The sequence below is a fragment of the Hyperolius riggenbachi genome, chromosome 2 (genome assembly GCF_040937935.1).
Source record: "Hyperolius riggenbachi isolate aHypRig1 chromosome 2, aHypRig1.pri, whole genome shotgun sequence".
Lineage (NCBI taxonomy): Eukaryota > Metazoa > Chordata > Amphibia > Anura > Hyperoliidae > Hyperolius > Hyperolius riggenbachi.
The window spans coordinates 457,665,544-457,688,365 of NC_090647.1; the positions used below are offsets into that span (position 1 = coordinate 457,665,544).

A 22,822-nucleotide genomic window follows, 5' to 3' on the forward strand; every position below is an offset into this window, starting at 1 on the left:
GGTGGCCACACACCATACAATTTTTTAAATATCTGTGCAATCTAAGAATTGCAATAAATTTTTCTGACTGATTGTAACATTTCAAAAATATGACCAATGTACCACACACGTATGTTCAATTTTTTCCTCAATTAGGATAAAAATGATTGGAAACTCAGAGAAAATTGCTAGGGTGTGTATATTAATAAATTAACAATCCAACACACACCATACAATCTTTAGTAGAAATTGAAGAGAAATATCTGGCATTCCGGATCGATTTAAATCGAAAAAAACGGGAAATATGATCGGATTTTTCAGTCGAATGAAAAAAAAAAAAAGCTTTCAATTTTTCGAGAGATACGATCGTTTTTATCGAATTACTGTAAAATCGGATCATTTTATTGTATGGTGTATGGCCACCTTAACACCATGAAGAGAGATTGGATTGGGGACAGAACCAAAATAACATTTGTAACTTACACGTTTATGAAGTAAAGAAATTAAATTGTAAGATGGAATTTTACATTAGAGCGGTCATACATAATGAGATGAAATTTGTCAAACATGAAACTTTGTCCCATTTAACATTGTTGCACTTTCCACGTCAATGCACTTGGCATAGTTATACACACTTGAACTGCTGAATACATTTTTTTACAACAATAATTAACAAGCAAACACTTTACTATGCTTTGTCTTGGCAGGACTGATAGGTTAAGACACAGAAGTGTTTGTTCAGTGGAATATAGTAATGATACCATATACGGCAATTCCCCTAGGTATAATCCATTGGCTGTGTCCGTGTCAGCCTAGTGCGCATGCGTGGAGCCTCGGCCATTTGCATGCACGCTGTGGGTCTCGGGTGCACCACTGTTCAGCGCCCATTAGGTAACAGGTGCATATTAATTCGGCGCTGCTCAGTTCGGCGCGGCGAGAGCCGAATGACGGCTCTCACCGCTGCATCTAAACTCCGAGGCGGCGTTAAATACTATTACTCCTCTGAGTTGTCGCAACTCGGAGGGAGATGCAATTCAGGGTCTGGCAGCCGCCAGAGCCCCGAATTACTGCTACGCGCCCCGCGCAGCATAGCACTGCTGCTATGGGGCGCCCAGTTTTGGCGCTCGGCTCTTGGAGCCGCGCGCCGAAATCAGCTGATTCGTAGGTAACAGGCTAAAATCACTAGTAATAAATATTATAAGAGTAGGGGCTAAATGCTTTGACTTGGAAAGTGCAGCCTAGCTATTAAAAAGTCTCCCTGCGCAAATCCGACCTCAGGTCATCTTGTGTGAGAAGGTGACAGGTGAGCAATAGGCTTTGCTAGGGTTTAGGTCTACCCTATATCATACTTGACAGATAGTATATTACTGTGCTGATCAATAGGTCCCTGGTTTATAAATCTTACAGGAAGCGTCATCCAGCCACTCGATGTAGCCTGGTGGGTATTGCTTGAAGAAAGCAAATATGTCCTGCGTGCTCATATCATCCACACCAGCGACATACAGGGTTTCCGGGCGGATTTTCGGGATTGCTGAAAAAGATAAAAACCATTAGCCTTATGCTGGGAAAACACAATGCCATTTCCCGCCAGATCGGCGGGAATCATTCGATTATTTCCGACATGTCCGATCCGTTTCCAATTGAGAAAGGGATCGATTTTGCAAAGTTATCAGAAAATCGATCGGGAGCAGTTTGGATATGTACACACATTACAACTTCCTGTCTAATCACCCGTTGATCAGATAGGAAATTGCATCGTGTGTTCCCAGCATTATAATCGTTCATCTATACAAGGTTGTTAAACTGTTGATGTATGCATGCTTCCCATTGTTGTATGTTTTCCATGTTGTACAGCGCTAAGGAATATGTTGGCACTCTATAAATATAATTTACACTGCAACTATCAATCCGCAGCTGTGTGCCTGACACAAGGCGAGGGGGTATGGCAAGAAGGATTACAATAAAAACGTATAAGAAGATACACATTACCACCCAGCATGACCCTACCACTCCATTGTTGAAGTGTCACTGTTCTATTCAGGGCTGTCAAACATTTTAAAGCAGACCTGAACTCAGAACTTCCTCTCTGCTCTAGAAAGATAAGCAACAACATACGAAACCTTTAAAGAAAAACATTTCTTTGTTACAGCTGATACAAATCCTGCAATAATCTGCAGTGTGTCTACTTCCTGCTAGTGTTACCATCTTATGTTTACCAATTAGCTGCTCTACAGTGGCAGCCATCTGACACAGCTGATAGATCAGATTACACTGGTGATTAGTCACAGATGAGGGGAAATTAGACATGCTAATCTCTCTAAATACATACAGGGTGCATTTGTTTTCCTTCGGTCCTGTACAAGAGTTCAGGTCCACTTTAAAGGGAACCTGGAGTAAGGGAGATTTGGAGGCTGCCAGATTTATTTCCTTTTAAACAATGCAAATTGCTGCCTGGCAGTCCTGCTGAAGTTTTTGACCGAACCACACATCTGAAACAAGCATACAGCTAATCTAATCCGATTTTTGTCAGAAACATCTGATCTGCATGCTTGTTCATGGTCTATGGCAGGGGTGGGCAAACTATGGACCGTTTCATCATTTTATCTGGCCCGCAGATTAGGCAGAATGCTCCTCTCCCTGCCACTCCTTCCCCAATTATTGCACCCTGTATGCAGAGGTGCGCACAGTGCGCATCAGATCACCAACCATGCAGTGCCGTTCTTTCCTCATTTGCTGATGCGCAATGTGATGCAGTCAGCCGCTGCGAAAGATGAAAACATATTGCCGCTGTGTGGCTGGTGAGTTAACGCTGCATCGCCAATGCATGCCTAACACACTGCATTCAGGTGAACCTTGTAAATGTATATTGGGGGGAGGATAGGGGGAGGGAAAGACTTACCCAATCCCTTGGCACATCTGGAGGCACTACTCTAGTTTAGGGGACCCAGTAGGAAACCTCATAGGGAAATTCAGCTAACTTGATTGGGTGGAGAGCACCCTCTTGAACTGCTAGGTTTCCAATAGGTTGCAGTAAACTACCGTATATACTCGCAAGCAAGCCGACCCGCATATAAGCCAACCCCCCAACTTTTTCCTGAAAAAAAAACAGACCTTCATAAGCCGGGGGTAGGAAATGCTGGCCGCGTGATCCCCCCCAGTGTGTCCCAGTATAGTTAGTATAGTGCCCAGTATGGGTAGGTAGTGCCCAGTATGGGTAGTATAGTGCTCAGAATAGCTAATATAGTGCCCAGTATAGTGCCCAGTATAGCTAGTATAGTGCCCAGTATAGCTAGTATAGTGCCCAGTATAGCTAGTACAGTGCCCAGTATAGCTAGTACAGTGCCCAGTATAGCTAGTACAGTGCCCAGTATAGCTAGTATAGTGCCCAGTATAGCTAGTATAGTGCCCAGTATAGCTAGTATAGTGCCCAGTATAGCTAGTATAGTGCTCAGTATAGCTAGTACAGTGCCCAGTATAGCTAGTATAGTGCCCAGTATAGCTAGTATAGTGCCCAGTATAGCTAGTATAGTGCCCAGTATAGCTAGTATAGTGCCCAGTATAGCTAGTATAGTGCCCAGTATAGCTAGTATAGTGCTCAGTATAGCTAGTACAGTGCTCAGTATAGCTAGTACAGTGCCCAGTATAGCTAGTATAGTGCCCAGTATAGCTAGTATAGTGCCCAGTATAGCTAGTATAGTGCCCAGTTTAGCTAGTATAGTGCTCAGTATAGCTAGTATAGTGCCCCCCGCCTAAGTATACTATGGAAACCGCTCTGCCTACAGCTTTCTGTCATCACACAGCAGCCACCGTGGAGCGAGCTGCTGTGAACCATTTACATGCTCGTGAGACGGAGAGGGGAATATTAGAGGCCGCAGGGTAAGCTAATAGCAGCAGCGGCCGGTGGGGGGGGGGGGCTACGTGACTCGCAAGCAAGCCGGCCCCCCCAACTTTTTTGGGCCCTCTTTTGGGGGGTCAAAAATTCGGCTTGCTTGCGAGTATATACGGCAAGCCACCACAATTTAATAAATCGCTCCACCCACATCCTGTTATGGCCACACCCATTTTGGGGGTCCAGACCCTCTAGTTCTAATTCACCCGATGGGAAACTCTTGCACCGTTTGATTAAAAGCTCCCAGATGCGTTACAACGCTTTGTCTAATGTGTAAGGGAACCGGAGTTGAAAATCAATAAACAATGCTACCTGACCTGGGGGGCTGGGCGGATCAGGTAGCCTTGATTTCCGCCGCTCCTGTAGGCTGCAGTCTTCCACTTTCGGTTTTGTGACCCCTGGAGTCACGACGCAGGAAGAAGAGCTGCTCTGATGAGCAGTGTGCAGGGTGGCAGTGGAATAGCCAGGGAGAGACAGCTGCCCAATGGCAGCTGGGGAAAGCAGGCAATACCTTTCCTAACTTACAGTGATAAAGCAAAGAAGAAAAAGACTGGCACTAGATGTCAGCAGAAGGCATTGGTCTAACTCACCTGATTCTGTATTCTCTGCTTCCACGTGCAACTCATAGACAATCACTGTATAAATTGTAGCAAAAGAGTGGCGAGGCATTGTGGTTGCAAAATAAGATACCTTTAATCCACGGTGTAGAGACACATCAGGGTAGACAGTGGGGTAAAGGTATCTTATTTTGTAACCACAGTGCCTCGCCACTCTTTTGCTACAACTTTCCTAACTTACCCTCCGGAATAGCGACAATTGCTTGTCGCTAATTTCAGAGGGGGCGCGACACGACTCAGGCGCATGTCCTGCAGCAGGGAACATGCCTCTATGTTCCATATGTCCCCCTCCGCACCACCTCAGGTGCACTTGAAAGGTAACATGAAAGTCAATAGACTTTAATGTTACATTTCTTACCACATCCTAGGAGCGATCCATCAGTGTGAAAGAGCCCTGAGTAGTGTGTAGTGTGAATTAGCCCTTACTGTGCTTTCTCCTGGAAGCATAATTGTGGATGTCCTTGATATGTTATTATGCAAACTGTACTGTCTTTACCTTTTGTGCAAATAAAAAAAAATGTAATGACAAAAAAATAAAAAAATAAATTATACTATAAAAGCATTAAATTTTCATGTCACAAAATCTCTATTCCAAAAAGCTTGTTGTGGGAGTCCCTGGGGACAAAGCAGTGCTGAGCTCTGGCCTAGCAACACGTATGCAAGGCTTATGCCTACCAAACAATCCTTCCCTAAGGGATCATTTACATGGGATTGGATTACCTCCTCCATTCACATACAGCTGAACGCACACCATTACACAAACCAAATGCTAGGTCACAGCTCAACACACCTGACCCCACTCACGGGAAAGAAAGCCCCCAATAAAGACACAGAAGATGCACAAGCTGGTGGCATCCCAGGTCATGACAACAGCATTATGTCCAGGATGTACACCAAGACACTAATCAGTATTTGCCAAAAACTGTCAGTTGCTTATGAAAACTAGATTCTACGTTTTATGATCTAATCAGCACTATAAAAAAACACAACAGCAGGGATCTCTAGATAAAGAAAGGAAATAAATACAAAACTTGTCACAGATCCTTTTAAATAGGTACTATAGTAAAAATAAAGTAATAAAATTGCTTATTACAATATTCATTTATAAATTATTTAGTCAGTGTTTGTCTATTGTAAAATCGGTACTATTCCGTTAGCCGGGCGTAACCACCAGGTGGCGCTAATTACTATACCCCCTCCAGGCCGCCATGGATAGTAGGGAAAGATGTAACTCTGGTGTTTTATCGCCACCTAGTGGATGCGCCCGGCTAACGGAAAAGAACCGTAAAATCTTTCCTCGTCTCAATTTTACGTTCTAAAATTTATCACAGGTGACGACATCTTTAGTTCTGCCAGGTGATCTTTGCGGAATGTTCCTTTACTGAGAGTTCTATGCACAGAGGGAGATATAGCTTGCATGGCAGTTGGAAACAGCCGTTACTTCCCACAATGCAACTAGGATCAGACAGCATACTATCTGGGCCATGTCACTGACATCACACTGTGGGAGGGGTTTCATCACAATATCATCTATACAGATATCCTTGATGATCTATTTGAGAAAAAGGTAAAAAAAAGTTTTCTGTGTGAAAGGGGGTATCAGCTACTAATTGGGATGAAGTAAAACCCTGGGATAAAATTCCTCTATAAAAACATTACCTCAAAAAAATCTTTGTACTTAATTAACTATTCAGATTAAGTGCTGCACTGCCAGTAATAACTGTTTGCTGACAAAAAGGACCTCAATGATAAAAGGTTTTCTGTTATGTGCCATGCGCAGCAAGAAAGAGGAACGTGTGAGAGAAGGCGGAGACCAAGGAGGAGCAGCAGCAGATAGGAGGCTAGAGGAGACAGCAACAGAAGCTCAGGGCTGGTTTACACCGAATCAGTTGCCATCAGTTGTAGCTGAACAGACAACTAATGTGCTGCTCAGATGTAGGAAACGTCCACGGTCAGTTCACATCTATGCGTTTTAACTGCAAACTTCTTCACAATGCACTGCTGCATACCAACTTATCAGATACAGCTTAAAATGCACCAGTTTTTCAGTGTTAAAGAAAGTCTGATGCAAATTTAAAAAAAAAAAACAAAAAAACCCCAGATACTCAGCCTAAGGATAGGGAAGGCTCTGGGGCCTATAGAGCCTTCCCGTTCTCCTCACGGGGCCCACGTTCCTGCGCTGGATCCCCTGTTAGCAGTTTCCAACTGATCGGTCAGATACTTCTCTCTTCTGTCACTTCTGCTGCTGAGGGACCCGAGTGCTCCAGAAGAACCTCGCACACTAGGCTCCTGAAGATTGCCCAAGAGTCCCTCAGCATCCGAAGAGAGAAATCTCTGACCAACCAAGACTGCTAATGGGCGCTGGAATGCGGGCACCGTGAGGAGAACCGGAAGGCTCTATAGAACCCAGAGCCTTCCCTCTCCTTAGGCGAGTATTTTTTTTTTTTGCTTTAGATTTGCTTTAACCAGCCCTAGGCTGGCCCAGTCCAGAAAAACAAAGGTGGACCACTGGGACAGATCATTCAAACTTTAAAAGGGGATGAACTGCAAATTGAACACTATTGTACCTATTGCTAAGTAAGCTCAAAACAGTGCTTCAAGAATAGAACATTTTTGAAAATGGTTTACCTTTTCTCATCATTTCTCGATCTAGCACTACATTTCTCTGATTGTCACTGACTTCTGCACGGAAGTGGAACCTCTTTGCTCGCTGCTCTTTTTTTTCAATGGCTTCCTGCAAGAAAAAGAGGTAGAATGTTTACAGCTAGGCGAACAGATGTTTTATGAGCAGAAATGTTACTGTTGCAGTAAAGAGGTCTTCAACTTTTCAATGTCAAGGCTGATAATTCCATGGGGGGGGGGGGGGGGGAATCAGTGTTAGGAGACGAGACTGACTCGCAGCACGTGTCCTGCAAAACTTGCTGCTCACATTTGAGCCAATCATGAAGCCTCTTCAAAATACAGCCAATCATAATAAGCCAATCTCATTTGTAATGCGATTAGCCCTGATACCTCCGCGGGCACTCTACTCTTTATTCTCTTTAGATTTGTAGTGAGTAAGCCCACTCTAATCTGCACTACAAGTGAAAGTAGTCTGTACTGGGCTCCACACACTACCAGGAGCGTCATCGATAACAAGGGAAGAGATACCCAGGAGTGCGTACAATCCCATGACAGGAATACTTTTATCGGTGATCGCAAAGTGGAAGTGGTAACACTGCATCCTCCTGTTTATGTTCACATTATTCCTCATTTCCCCCAGGTTTATTTGTACAGTACTATGGCTATCATTCATAAAGCATTTCCGCATGCGGAAATGCTTAGCACAGCTCACTTTACTGAAAACGTAGCAAATTCTGCATTCATAAAGGCTCTTTCCGCATGAAAAGCTGACATTACCGAGCAGAGCTATAAATCACCGCCTTGTGCGGCGATTATCGTAAAAAATTTAACAAAAGGTTAATTCATAAAGGTTACCGCAAGCAGTGCGAGGTCGGGAAGTGCCGCTCCCTTGGATGTGGCGATAATGTTAAGTGAATGGAGACACAGACCTCCCAGGCAGCTGCAGTAGAGCGGAACACGGAGAAATGTATCAACTCGGCAGCTTCCTGTGCTTCCGCAAGCCTAGTTCGGGAAATCTCCACACTGCTATCACAACTGTATGCATTTTTATGAATGAGCAGCCAGAAGTCTAAAATCCTGCCAGCGGTGTTTTCTCGCATGGATTTACTTTACCGACAACACTTTTATGAATGATAGCCAATATATCTAGCTCCGGTGCCATTCTTGTCTCGTTTGTTCATCCTGCCATTACTCGCTTGTTCCCTGCCAGTTGTTCCTCCTCTCCATAGAAAAGCTCACAGTACCCAGCTGACCAGCATGTTTGTACAGTGCTCATTACCAAAAACGGTTTCCCTTAGGTGACAAACATTGTCAAAAAAAAAAAAAAGTCAGGCCAGTTACAGAAATCACATAATCATTGACCGATCAAGCAGAACATTGCTCTGAGCTATAAAAGAACGCGTTTTGGCTTTCTTTGCCCTGGTTGTATTTTCCCAGCTGATGTACTCCCATGACAAGACTATTCTTGGTGGTCTCTGGCTCCTCTCTGTTCACAAAGTTATTTAATACAAGAATACTATTCTTGCACATCCAATGACAGCTGCCAGTGTGTACCAGGTGGATCTCCAGTACTGCTGCTAAAACCTATAATGTGATGCCTAATATGATGACTGACATCAGGGGGAAGAAAACCTTTAAAGGCAACACGAAGTAAGAATAATATGGAGGCTGCCATATTTATTTCCTTTCAAGCAATACCAGTTGCCTGGCTGCCCTGCCTCTAATACTTTGAACCATAGACCCTGAACAAGCATGCAGCAGGTCGGGGGTTTCTGACAATATTGTCAGAAGTAACAATATTAGCTGCATGCTTGTTTCTGGTGTAATTCAGTTCACTACTGCAGCCAAATAGATCAGCAGGACTGCCAGGCAACTAGTATTGTTTAAAAGGAAATAAATATGGCAGCCTCCATATCACTCTCACCTCGGGTTCACTTTAAAGGCTTCTTTTACACTGCAAATTGCAATTCCGATTTGCGGTTCCAATTTCCCCCGGATGCTAGCAACACGAAGAAAAATGCAGAAAAAAAACAGCATGCAGGACTTTTAGGGCAATTTTACACTACGTCCAATTTTGGATGTGGTTAAAACTAAAGTCCTGCATGCTGTGTTTTTTCTGCATTTCCCTTCTTGTGTTGCTAGCATCCAGTGAAAATCTAAAACATAAATCGGATTCGCAGTGTGCAGGGGGCTCTAGGGCTTTTTTTTTTACACTACATGCAATTCTAATTCCGATTATAATTTTTTTACATCATTAAAAAAAGTCCTGCATGCTGCCATTTTTTCAGTGTTTTTCTTCTTGTGTTGCTAGCATCCCGAGAAAATCACAAATCAAAATTGCAAAACCTTAGGCCCTCTGCACACTGCAAATCCGATTTGCAATCCCGATTTTCCTTGGATGCTATCAAAATAAGAAAAACGCAGAAAAAAAGCAGCATGCAGTACTGATTAAAAATCGCAAATCGATTAAGAATCGCATGTAAAATTTTGTCAAAATCGCATGCGTCTTAGAGACACTGAAGTGAGAAAAAAAAATATGATATGATGTGTAGTACAGAAATAAAACATTCGTGGCAAAGACAAGTCTAATATTGTTTCCAGAACAGAAAGAGTTAAAGGGGAACTGAAGAGAGAGGTATATGGAGGCTGTCATGTTTATTTCCTTTTAATCAATACCAGTTGCCTGGCAGCCCTGCTGGTCTATTTCTCTGCAGTAGTATCTGATTAAAACCAGAAACAAGCATGCAGCTAGTCTTGTCAGATCAGACTTATAAGTCTGAACCACTGAAACACCTGATCTGCTGCATGCTTGTTCAGGGGCTATGGCTAATAGTATTAGAGGCAGAGGATCAGCAGGGCTGCCAGGCAACTGGTATTGTCTAAAAAGAAATAAACATGACAGCCTCCATATACCTCTCTCTTCAGTTCCCCTTTAAGAAACTTCAGTTATCTATGCAAGAGAGCCACTGAGCTCCACAATTTTCAAACGCGCAGAGAGCTCTGTTTTCTGAAGCTTATCTCAAGTGTCTGGTGCTGTATTTTTTTTTCTGCAGAGAACAGTTCAAAAGTTCACTAGCCTGCTAGGCATCTTTCACATCTACCAACACGTGCAGGAGCAGTTTCCTCGGGATGCTGCGGTGCGACGCAATCAGCGGCAGTAGTAAATAATTAACCCGAAGGGGAAACGCCGGCTCCCGGTTGCATCGTACCGCAATGCATCGAAACGCATCGGCGGGTGTGAAAGGTAAAATGAAAGTCTATGGACTTTCATTTTACCTTGGTTAATGCAAAGTTTCGACTTTGCGTTGAAACGCAGAAAAAGCGCTCTGGTGTGAAAGTGCCCTTCGAATGCTGAGTAGTGTGTAAACTGCAAATATTAGAGAATGATGCAATGTTATAAAAAATACTATAGAAGGGAAAATAAAAATGAGAATATTTTCTTTGCTACTAATGTTCTAGTAATTATCCATACTGCACATACAATTCATTATATCATAATTTTTTTTCCGCTTCAGTGTCTTTTTAACCCACAAACATTTTTGTACAGCTCGGCTATTTGCAGAATTCCTCCGCAATGTTTGTGATCCTTTCACCCCAAGGCCAGTTACACACTGGGGCATATTATACATCCTGCAAAAACAGGATCACGACGAAGGGGAATAGTGACATACATCACCCAAACGCTAGAGGTTTCAAAAGCTCTTCCCAATGTAATGCTATGGGTTTTTTTTTTACAAAACCTCATTGCTCTAGTGTGCACAGACACATAGGATAACATTAGCAGCAGATTTAAAAACGCAAAACGCTCAGAAAAACTCCTCTGGTGTGCACCAGGCCTCAAAGCTCATTTTGTCTGGGTAGTTTTATTTTTGGTTACAAACCAGTTTTACACAGTTTATGCTTTTTATCTGAGCCTCAACGTCACCTTTAGCTATACATCTGTGTGATGTAGGTGAAGGCTTTCTGAAAGATACATGAGGAATGCAGGGCTGCGACACCAACGCACACTGAGTGAGAAGACTGTCCTATTGCTAATGAAGCTCTCGCTCACAGCCGGAAGGAGGGAATATTGGAGAGCTGGAATCATATGTTGAGCTCAGTGCACAGACACCGCAAACCTGGGGGGGGGGGGGGGGGGGGGAATAGATAATTACCAAGGATCCCGAAGCTTCTCCAATCCTCCTTGACACCACTGCTGCTTGCAGAGACCCTCTACTTCGTCAAAGCCACGTTCACATCCATGTAAGGGTATAGCCCACGCAGTGGCACTGAGGTAAAAGGTGTGCATGAGTTGTGCATGAGCGGCTCTGTGCTACTTCACAAGAGCAAGCCCGTTCTTGCATCTACACACTGGGGCTGTGCTCATACATGGATTGATACATGGATTGTAGTGCAGCCACGTAAACATATTAAACAAGTCCTTCAGAGGATCCCAGCGCTGGATTGGTGGGGGTCAAGTAGAATGGGGGAAGACTCTGGTCTATCCAGAGGCATTCTACTACTGAGGTAAGCAGTGTTCTCCCCAGGCACGTTTAGGCGGGTGCTCCACCCAGCTAGTTTTGGTGAGCACCCGGCTGTCATCGGCTCACCTCCTTCTCTGTTGTAAGCAGAGTTGTGCAGAAAAGAGCCAGCCTTCCATTCTCATCTCGCCCCACCCGGCTACATTTTCAAGCCACCCGTCTAAAGAAAATTTTTGTGGAGAACACTGGGTAAGCATGTAAGGGCAGAGACACACTGCTGAGTGTCTTGTTTTCCAGAACACGCTCCCATTGACTTGCATTAAAGAAAACCTGTAATGGGAAAAACCTCCCCTGGGGGGTACTCACCTGGGGTGGGAGAAGCCTCCGGATCGTATTGAGGCTTCCCCCGTGCTCCTCGGTCCCACGGCGGTGGCGATAAAGCTCTCCGAACAGCGTGGATGTAAATATTTACCTTCCCGACTCCAGCGCAGTATCGGCTCTCTGCTCGAAGATAGGCGGAAATAGCCGATCACTGTCGGGCCGCTCTACTGCGTAGACGCAAGTCTCCTCCTATTTTCGCCTATCTCCATGCGGATAGCCGCAACAGCGCCCCCCGCTGGAGCCAGGAAAGGTAAATAAATCAGCGCATATCGAGGAAGGATTCCAGGACATTTCGGGGGAGCCAGCGCTGGACTGCCTGCAGCTACAGGGGAGGGGGAAACTTCATTGGGACCCAGAGGCTTCCACCTCCCGAAATGAATACAGCCCAGGGGAACTTTTTTTGTTACAGGTTCTCTTTAAGATCGTGGCAAAATTACGGCAATTGAGATTTTATGAAAAGAAATCGCAATTGCAGCAATTTTTTTCCACGATTTTAATACAAGTCAATGGGAGCCTGTTTTTTTTTTTTTTAAAAAAAGGATCGAAAAGCGCTCTGCAGTGTGTCTCGGCCCTCAATTTTCTTCTTTTTCACTTCAGGTACACTTTAATGTGACCAAACACTGTTCCATCTTTGGAAAATTCTAATCTAATCAAAATATATCACACTACTCAGTAACTTCTCTGTACAGAATTGGATGTTTGAAATCTGCTGAACGAGGTCTCTTTCACACCAAAAATTGTGAAATGCAAACGCCTTTTGCATTTTTTTTTATTACGCTAGCCTCAATCAAAACGCAAGAAAAATTCAGCAGAACTACGATTGCCTTTTTAGAAAATAGGAAACACATTCAGTATGAATGCATTCCCACGATTCCAATCGTAACTTTACGGTACATAGGTTTGAAAAAACACAAGCCTTTTCAAAAATGGATGGTGCAGTAAAATGGCCATGGTGCAGTAAAAGGGTCATGTGCCTAGGCCAGACTCCCAGCTAGTGATGTTGCTGGGCAGGAAGTACGTCACTAGGATTCCCATCATTCCACACATGCGTCACACTCCCGTCGCGCACACTGCCTGCGTTGCCCACTGACTTGCATTACTGCATAATCAGTGAGGTAGGCACAGATTATGCAGAAACGCGCTGCAGCCTTTGCGTCGGTATTGCAGCGATTGGGATACTTCTGGTGCACCACCTGAAGTCTGCAAGTCTCCATAGATCTGCATGGCCCTTGCAGCGGGAAAAAGTAACGCGGTGCAATGCAGTGTGCAGGTGTGCAAGGGGCCTTACAGTGAATCTCCTTCAGTTAAAGAGGACCTGTAACTTTAAAAATCTTCCCCTGGTGGTACTTACCTCAGGAAGGGGAAGCCTCTGGATCCTATCGAGGCTTCCTCCTCCTTCCCACAGTGGTCTTGCTGGTCCACAGTAGTCCCTGAACGGCAACCATGTAAATATTTACCTTCCCTGGCTCCAGCGCAGGCGGAGCACTCCGCTCCGGGTCATATGGAAATAGCCGATCCCGATCTGATCCGCTCTACTGTGCAGGCGCAAATCGCCTGCGCAGTAGAGCAGACCTGATCGGGATCGGCAATTTCTGCCTGATCCCGAGCGGACAGCTGCGCCTGCGCTGGAGCAGGTAAATATTGCAGGCGCCACAACTGACTTTCCTTGTTGGCTGTGGTTTCGGGGGCCCAGCGAGACCACCGTGGGACGTTGAAAGCCTCGATAGGATCCATAGGCTTTCCCTTCGAGGCAAGTACCTCCAGGGAACGTTTTGAAAGTTAACCACTTGAGGACCACAGTCTTTTCGACCCTTAAGGACCAGAGCCTTTTTTTCCATTCAGACCACTGCAGCTTTCACGGTTTAATGCTCGGTCATACAACCTACCACCTAAATGAATTTGACCTCCTTTTCTTGTCACTAATACAGCTTTCTTTTGGTGCTATTTGATTGCTGCTGCGAGTTTTAGTTTTTATTATATTCATCAAAAAAGACATGAATTTTGTAAAAAAAAAAAAAAAAAGGGGGGGGGTCTGAGGGCAATCTGAGCGTGTGGGCGGGTGATTGGTTGCCCGCAAGGGGCAGATTAGGGTCTAATCTTATGGGTAACAGTGACAGGTGGTGATAGGGGGGGGATTGATGGGTGATTGATGGGTAATTAGTGGGTGTTTAGGGTAGAGAACAGATGTAAACACTGCACTTGGGAGGTGATCTGATGTCGGATCTGCAGGCGATCTATTGGTGTGGTTGGGTGATCAGATTGCCCGCAAGGGGCAGGTTAGGGGCTGATTGATGGGTGGCAGTGACAGGGGGTGATTGACAGGTGATCAGTGGGTTATTACAGGGGGGATAGAGGCATACAGTACACAGGGGGGGGGGGGGGTGATCAGGAGGGAGCAGGGGGCAGTTTAGGGTTAAAAAAAAAATAGCGTTGACAGATAGTGACAGGGAGTGATTGATGGGTGATTAGGGGGGTGACTGGGTGCTAACAGTGGTCTGGGGGGTGGGCAGGGGGGTCTGAGGGGTGCTGTGGGCGATCAGGGGGCAGGGGGGGGGAATCAGTGTGCTTGGGTGCAGACTAGGGTGGCTGCAGCCTGCCCTGGTGGTCCCTCAGACACTGGGACCACCAGGGCAGGAGGCAGCCTGTATAATAGGCTTTGTATACATTACAAAGCCTATTATACTCTGTGTCAGCGGCGATCTGGGTGCTAGCAACCCGCCGGCGCTTCCGAACGGCCGGCGGGTTACAGCGCGAGGGGGCGGAGCCAGTCGCCGGCGGCTGATCGCGTCAAGAATGAAGCGATCGCCGCATAACCACGCCCGCCGCCGCCGATGGGCGTATTGCGGTCGTTTTGGCCCAGCCCTTGCCGCCGCCGGCTTAAGGCGGTCGGCAAGTGGTTAAAGTCTCTTTAAATTACCCAATTTTATAAGAACAGTCATTGCTTAAACACACACAGAAGATAGTGTACCTTGGAAGTGACATCAATGCCAGTAATGAAGGTCCCAGCTTTATTTTCATATCTTCTGATGTTACCCTATAAATAAATAAGATAGAATTAAAATGACACACAATCGCATGCATGCCTCAGCATACAGTCACAAGTGTCTTATAGAAAGTTTAACCACATCCTCTGAGCTCTGAATACAGACATCACACTGCAAGAGATGCTATCCGTCCGTGTTCTTAATTTTTGACAGACCTTCCTTTCAGCATTTCACACAAAGTACATAAGCAATAACAGCTGAAACGATGCCGTCCAGGGCAACAAACTGCACTGCTGTCCATTATGGGCTTGATTCACTATGAGGTGCTAACCTACTTAGCACGTCTAAAGTCTTTAGGCGCGCTAACCAGGGTGCTAAGTAGGTTAGCACCGGTTTTCTCAATCAGATCGCACGCAGAGTCCTATGCGCGCGCAAAGTCCTATGCGCGCGCAAAGTCCCATGCGCGCGCAAAGTCCCATGCGCGCGCAAAGTCCCATGCGCGCGCAAAGTCCCATGCGCGCGCAAAGTCCCATGCGCGCGCAAAGTCCCATGCGCGCGCAAAGTCCCATAGGCTTTAATCGGCACTTCGCGCAGGGCGCGCGTAAAGTTTTACGCGTGTAATGTTTTACGCGTGTAAAGTTTTGCGCGCGAAAAGCTCGTTTAGACGTGCTAAGGGGGTTTTCACAGGCGTGCTAACAGTTAGCACCGCTTTGTGAATCAAGCCCTAAATGTTCTTGGCACTGTTTGCACAAAAGCTCAATATCTCTCGGGATACCAACCACAAGAAAAAAAAAAAATTACAGAACAAAAGCATATTTTAAAAAAAATAAATACGGTTAAACAGAGGACATGGTAAAATATACTTGCAATGTGGACCACAATTTGTACAGTTAAGGCAGCCATACACTGGTCAACTGCCACCAGATCGACCAGCAAATAGATCCCTCTGTGATCTAATCTGATCACAGAGGGATCTACTAGCTGCCTACACTGCAAACAGATTTTGAATCGATTTCACTATGAAATCAGTTCACAATTTGTGGAGCTGCTGCTGCCGCCTCCCCCGGCATACATTACCTGATCCGGCCGGCGCGAGTCCCCCGGTCTTTCTACTGTTTAAAATTTCCCCCGACAGGAAGTGAAGCCAGCCGGAGCCCAGTGCAGAGAAGGGATCGCGGGAACACGCGCCGGCGGAACAGGTAATTTATTGCCGCTAGCGTTGGACATTCGAACGCCGTTATCGTTGCACTCCGGATCCGCCGGCGATCGAGCAAAATTTTCTGCGCGGACAGATCAACGGGATTGATCGATTTTGGGCGGAAAACACAGTGATCGAATCTGCTGTCTATCGGTGGGAAATCGACCAAGTGTATGGGCACCTTTAGGCCTCTTGCACACTGCACGCGATTCCGATTCAGATTCCGCTTTTTAATCAGTTTTTACATCAGATTCAGATTCCGATTTGCAGTGTGCAGGGAGCAAACTGCAAATCAGAATCTGAATCGGATGTAAAAACTGATTAAAAAGCGGAATCTGAATCGGAATCACTTGCAGTGTGCAAGAGGCCTTAGAGTGCCAGATCTTGATATCCAAAGGGACAGGACTAGCTTGCTTAGAGCCCCATGTCTTGCGAATCAGGTAAAAGGCACCCTGTTAAAAATGGTGCTGCCATGGGCGGCAAGGTCAAAAGCGCAATTATCAGCTATAAATAGTAATTTTAGCAACCAGAGGCTCCCAAGGATGTTCAGCCACCATTTACCATTTATAGCCGCTAATCTCGGCTGGCAAAACTACCATGTTCCCGATCACTGATCCCAGGGCTTCCGGGGAACGGCACGGGGCGCGCCACCACAACAGAGCAGCCGCAAGGACGTGATCATCATGTCTGAATCTGAAGCCTCGTTAAAATAATGTTTTTATTTTAAAAAGCTTTTAAGCATGTTTTCCCTAACTAAAACACTGCATCCCCGCGGCTGAAAACTAAATCACCCCAAACTCGCTGGGGCGGATTGCGGGGCTCCTTCCGTGAGAGGCAGAGCTTTCGGCTGTAGCTCTGCCTCTACACACGTCCAACTGCGGAGGATCTCCGCCTCTCTCAGTCTTCTTTCACTAAGAGGGGCGGGGGAGAGGCAGAGATACGCATGGATTGACGAGCATGGAGGCAAAGCTGCAGCTGAAAGCTCTGCCTCCTAAGGGCAGCAAAATCCACGACCAAGAAAGTCGTGGATTTTGCCAGGGGTGTTAGGGGTGATTAATTTAGTTTTCAGCCGCGAGGACGCGGCGTTTTAGCTAGGGCAAACATGCTTAAGAGCTTTTGAAAATAAAAACATGATTTTAAGGAGGCTTCAGAGTCTCTTTAAAGGAGTACTGTAGGTCCCCCACAGATCTCTTGTGCCCGCGCAGCCACTCACCGATGCTCCAGCACCCGCCTCCAGTTCACTTCCAGAGTTTCCGACTTTAAAGTCGGAAAACCACTGCGCCTGCACCCTTGCTTCCGCTGTCACCAGGAGTGTATTGCGCAGGTCCAGTACAGTCTGCGCCTGCGCAGTACGCTCCTGCTAACATCAGCGGGAGCAAGGACACGGCCGCGCATGCGCAGTGGTTTTCCAACTTTAAAGTCGGAAATTCCAGAAGTGAACCAGAGGCGGGGACCAGAGCATTGGTGAGTGGCTACGTGGGCACAGGATGCCTGCAGGGTACCATTAGAAGCCCCTGGTAAGTTCAACTCTTTTCCCCCCCTACAGTAGTACTTTAAAAAATATCTCTTTTTACATGCCAGTCCTCTTCAGCATTAACCTTCCTGGCGGTAAGCCCGAGCTGAGCTCGGGCTATGCCGCGCAGGAGGATTTCTCAGGCCCTGCTGGGCCGATTTGCATATTTTTTTTGGGTAAATGCAGCTAGCACTTTGCTAGCTGCGTGTACTGCCCGAACGCCGCCGCTCTGCGCCGCTCCGCCACCCCCCCCCCCAGACCCCAATCAGTGCCAGGCAGCGATGAGTGGTGGATCGGGACTCCCTTTGACGTCACGACGTCGATGACGTCATCCCACCCGTCGCCATGGTGACGGGGTAGCCCTAATGGAAATCCTGTTCAGAACGGGACTTCTGGACGGGCTTGATCGCCGGAGGCGATCGAAGAGGGTGGAGGGATGCCGCTGCACAGTGGCTGTCATGTAGCTAGCACTAGGCTAGCTACATGATAAAAAATTTTAAAATCGTGCTGCGCTGCCCCCTGGTGGTTTTAATTAACCGCCAGGAGGGTTAAGATCCTAGCTGAAACGTTGCATTCCCGCGGCAGAACGATGATTTATACCCCCAAATCCCAGGACAAAAATTCCACAACTTTCCAGGTTGTGGATTTTGTTGCAGCTCTGCCTCTCCCCGCCCCTCTCAGTGAAAGAAGCCTGAGAGGGGCGGAGAAAGGCAGAGCTAATGCACAAAGCTCTGCCTCTACCATGGAAGCGTTCCCCTAATTTTGCCCAGGGATTTTGGGGATATAAAGGCATCGTTCTGCCACGGGAATGCGGCGTTTCAGCTATGATCTTATTGCTGAAGAGGACTGGCAAGTAAAAACTGGAGTGGGAAGCCGCCAGGATTGGGGGGCAGCGGGTGGCCCTCCCCACTCCCCTGGGTCCCTTGTCCCCGCTCCCACTAGAGTTGGGCGAACTGTTAGCGCAACTGCAGCAGAACTGTTCGGCTGCCCAACCTGTCATGTGGCTGTGGCTCTTACTACTTCAGGGTCGCAATGACCCGGAGTAGTACGTCTGCGCTGGCCCGGCGGAGCGCGTCCTAGATCGCGCTCCCGTTGCCGGGCACTCTCTGCGCATGTGTGTGACGTCACACACATGCGCAGAGAGTGCCCGGCAACGGGAGCGCGATCTAGGACACGCTCCGCCGGGCCAGCGCAGACGTACTACTCCGGGTCATTGCGACCCGGAAGTAGTAAGAGCCACAGCCACATGACAGGTTGGGCAGCCGAACAGTTCGGCTGCAGTTGCGCTAACAGTTCGCCCAACTCTAGCTCCCACTCCAGCTATTTGCGCAAATATTGTTAATGTAAAGTAAGCAGCGCGCGCGGAAGCGTACCTTCCTCCCTTGTGTTCCACTACTCGCTGCTTGACTTCCTGCAATGCTGCCCTCTATACTTCAGAGGGCGGCATTGAAGGAAGTGACACGGCGAGCAAAGTAAGGAAGGTAAGCTTCCCCGCTCGCTGCATACTTTACATCAACAATATTTGCGCACATAACGGGAACCCAGGTGAGAGCGACCTAGGTGAGGGTGAGCCCACTGCCCCCTCCCTCCCGCCATGGCTGCTACCCCCTCCAGCACGGTGGCCCCCTCCCCACCCATAGGCTGGGACACAGAAAACTGATCCGTTTCTGTGTCCAAAGCTGCCTGTGTAGAGGGGGATGTGTTTTTCTATTGATTTTCACTACTCCGTATATCCGGGGTCCGTGAAACTCCGGCAAATCCAGACTGTCCATTCAGGTTTTCAACACGGATCCCCCTGAACACAGACGGATCAGTTTTTAAATTGAGTAAAGAGGGTTGCTATTTTTAACATTGGTATCTGTGGCTCCGTTTTTGATCCGGGCAAAAAAAAAAAATGGAGCCACGGATACATTTTTAAAATAAGTGTGAAGCTACTCTAACTGTCCATCAGAGAGTCTCACAATCGAAACCCTACCATAGTCATATGTATGTATCATGTATGTAATACAGTGGCTTGCAAAAGTATTCGGCCCCCTTGAAGTTTTCCACATTTTGTCACATTACTGCCACAAACATGAATCAATTTTATTGGAATTTCACATGAAAGACCAATACAAAGTGCTGTACACGTGAGAAGTGGAATGAAAATCATATATGATTCCAACATTTTTTACAAATAAATAACTGCAAAGTGGTGTGTGCGTAATTATTCAGCCCCTTTTGGTCTGAGTGCAGTCAGTTGCCCATTGACATTGCCTGATGAGTGCTAATGACTAAATAGAGTGCGCCTGTGTGTAATCTATTGTCAGTACAAATACAGCTGCTCTGTGACAGCTTCAGAGAGGTTGTCTAAGAGAATATTGGGAGCAACAACACCATGAAGTCCAAAGAACACACCAGACAGGTCAGGGATAAGGTTATTGAGAAATTTTAAGCAAGCTTAGGCTACAAATAGATTTCCAAAGCCTTGAACATCCCACGGAGCTCTGTTCAAGCGATCATTCAGAAATGGAAGGAGTATGGCACAACTGTAAACCTACCAAGACAAGGCTATCCACCTAAACTCATAGACCAAACAAGGAGAGTGCTGATCAGAAATGCAGTCAAGAGGCCCATGGTGACTCTGGACGAGCTGCAGAGATCTACAGCTCAGGTGGGGGAATCTGTCCATAGGACAACTATTAGTCGTGCACTGCACAAAGTTGGTTTTTATGGAATAGTGTCAAGAAGAAAGCCATTGTTAACAGAAAAGCATAAAGGTGCCCATACACTCGTCAGATTGGTAGCAGACAGATAAGAAATGCATCTGATGATCTATCTGATGCGTTTTTAGAACATTTTTTACCAGGATAGAATTCCAATAGATTTCAGTTTGAAATCTGTTGAAATTCGATCTGATGGCATTTTTTTGCCATCAGATTTCCATTAAGGCCAATGCAAACTGATAAGCAATCTCATCAGATCGACCTAAATTTTCCACCCTGCTAGTTCGATGGAAATCCATCGAAATCGATCGAAATCGGCCGTCGATCGGTCGATTGACCAACCGATTTGCGCGATCGATCGATCGATCGCGATCGATCGGTCGGCCAGAAAATCGGCTGAGTGTATGGGCTGCTTAAGAAGTCCCATTTGCAGTTTGCCACAAGCCATGTGGGGGACACAGCAAACATGTGGAAGAAGGTGCTTTGGTCAGATGAGACCAAAATGGAACTTTTTAGCCAAAATGCAAAACACTATGTGTGGCGAAAAACTAACACTGCACATCACTCTGAACACACCATCCCCACTGTCAAATATGGTGGTGGCAGTATCATGCTCTGGGGGTGCTCATCTTCAGCAGGGATAGGGAAGCTGGTCAGAGTTGATGGGAAGATGGATGGAGCCAAATACAGGGCAATCTTGGAAGAAAACCTCTTGGAGTCTGTAAAAGACTTGAGACTGGGGTGGAGGTTCACCTTCCAGCAGGACAACAACACTAAACATAAAGCCAGGGAAATAATGGAATGGTTTAAAACAAAACATATCCATGTGTTAGAATGGCCCATCAAAAGTCCAGATCTAAATTCAATCAAGAATCTGTGGCAAGATCTGAAAACTGCTGTTCACAAACGCTGTCCATCTAATCTGACTGAGCTGGAGCTGTTTTGCAAAGAAGAATGGGCAAGGATTTCAGTCTCTAGATGTGCAAAGCTGGTAGGGGCATACCCTAAAAGACTGGCAGCTGTAATTGCAGCAAAAGGTGGTTCTACAAAGTATTGACTCAGGGGGCCGAATAATTATGCACACCCCACTTTGCAGTTATTTATTTGTAAAAAATGTTTGGAATAATGTAGGATTTTCGTTCCACTTCTCACATGTACACCACTTTGTATTGTTCTAGCACATGGAATTCCAATAAAATTGATTCATGTTCGTGGCAGTAATATGACAAAATGTGGAAAACTTGAAGGGGGCCAAATACTTTTGCAAGCCACTGTATATGTATCGTAGTCTAGGGCCAATTTAGGGGGAGGCCAAATAACTTACCTGTATGTTTTTGGGATGTGAGAGGAAACCTACTGCAGCTAAATAGATCAGCTGGGCTGCCAGGCAACTAGTATTGTTTAAAAGGAAATAAATATGGCAGCCTCCATATCCCCCTCACCTCGGGTTAACTTTAAAGCAGACCTGACCTAACTCAGAACTTCCTCTCTGCTCTAACCTTTAAAGAAAGACAATTTTGTTATAATTGATACAAATCCTGCAATAAATCTGCAGTGTGTCTACTTCCTGCTTGCATGGAAGCAGGCATATTGTTAACATCCTGTGTTTACCAATTAGCTATCTGCCGTGGCAATCAGCTGACACAGCTGAGGGATCAAATTACAACTTGTGCTTAGTCAAAAGTTTAGATAGTTTACACAGCAAATCTAGCTGCAAACAGCTTTAATAGAAAATGATTATTTCATCCTGTGATACAATGACAGCAGCCATGTTGTTTGTAAACATTACACAGATGCAGACTTATCTGTATCTTGAGCACTCAGCCTGTGAAAAAAAATAATAATCCCTACTCCTCCCTCTGAAATCAATGGCTAGTAACACCTCCTCCTATCCAGATTGAGCTCCCATGAGCCCTTGCTACTGCCAAGGCTCTCTGAAAACCTGTGGGCGTGGTTTATTTAGTTTATAGGGAATTAGAGGATTAAAACAAAAAAGTATTTGGCTTGAGGAATGCCCTATAAACAATAGGAAAGGAACACAATTATGCAATGAGTAAAAGTTCACCTCGGAACCACTTTAACTTTCTAAATGCATACAGGGTGCATTTCTATATGTTTTCCTTCTGTCCTGTGCAAGAGTTCAGATCCACTTTAAATCTGGATAATTCAGCACCCACACAATTCAGCATTATCCTGTTATCAGGAGTGTTTGTATAGCCAGATAGAAGTATTTTGGTTTGCATTTACTTTTTGTTGGAAGTCAACTGTGTAGCAAAAGTAGAAAGATCCCGGGCACCAGCTGAGTTGCAAATGCTAATTTATTTCATCCCATCCAGTGACAGACACTATGTATCAGGCAATAGGTCTAACAGCCATTTCGCAAGCTGACAATGCTTGCTTCCTCAGGTCCCTGTCGGAAATTATCTATCGGCCCATCTGATGGGAAATTGCATAGTGTGTACCAGGCATTAAGG

The 22,822-nt window shown here is 45.9% G+C and overlaps 1 protein-coding gene across 2 annotated transcripts in view; it reads right to left on the reverse strand.

Annotated features, from left to right (window-relative positions):
• Positions 1-22,822, reverse strand: part of NCBP3 (nuclear cap binding subunit 3) — a 62,561-nt gene that overhangs the window by 34,233 nt on the left and 5,506 nt on the right. For both annotated transcript variants that reach the window (XM_068270097.1, XM_068270096.1), the window contains exons 2-4: positions 14,917-14,982; positions 7,114-7,219; positions 1,385-1,510 (exon numbers count right to left, since the gene is read on the reverse strand). In XM_068270097.1, the coding sequence (XP_068126198.1) occupies positions 1,385-1,510; positions 7,114-7,219; positions 14,917-14,982 (298 nt within the window). The remainder of the gene's footprint in view (positions 1-1,384; positions 1,511-7,113; positions 7,220-14,916; positions 14,983-22,822) is intronic.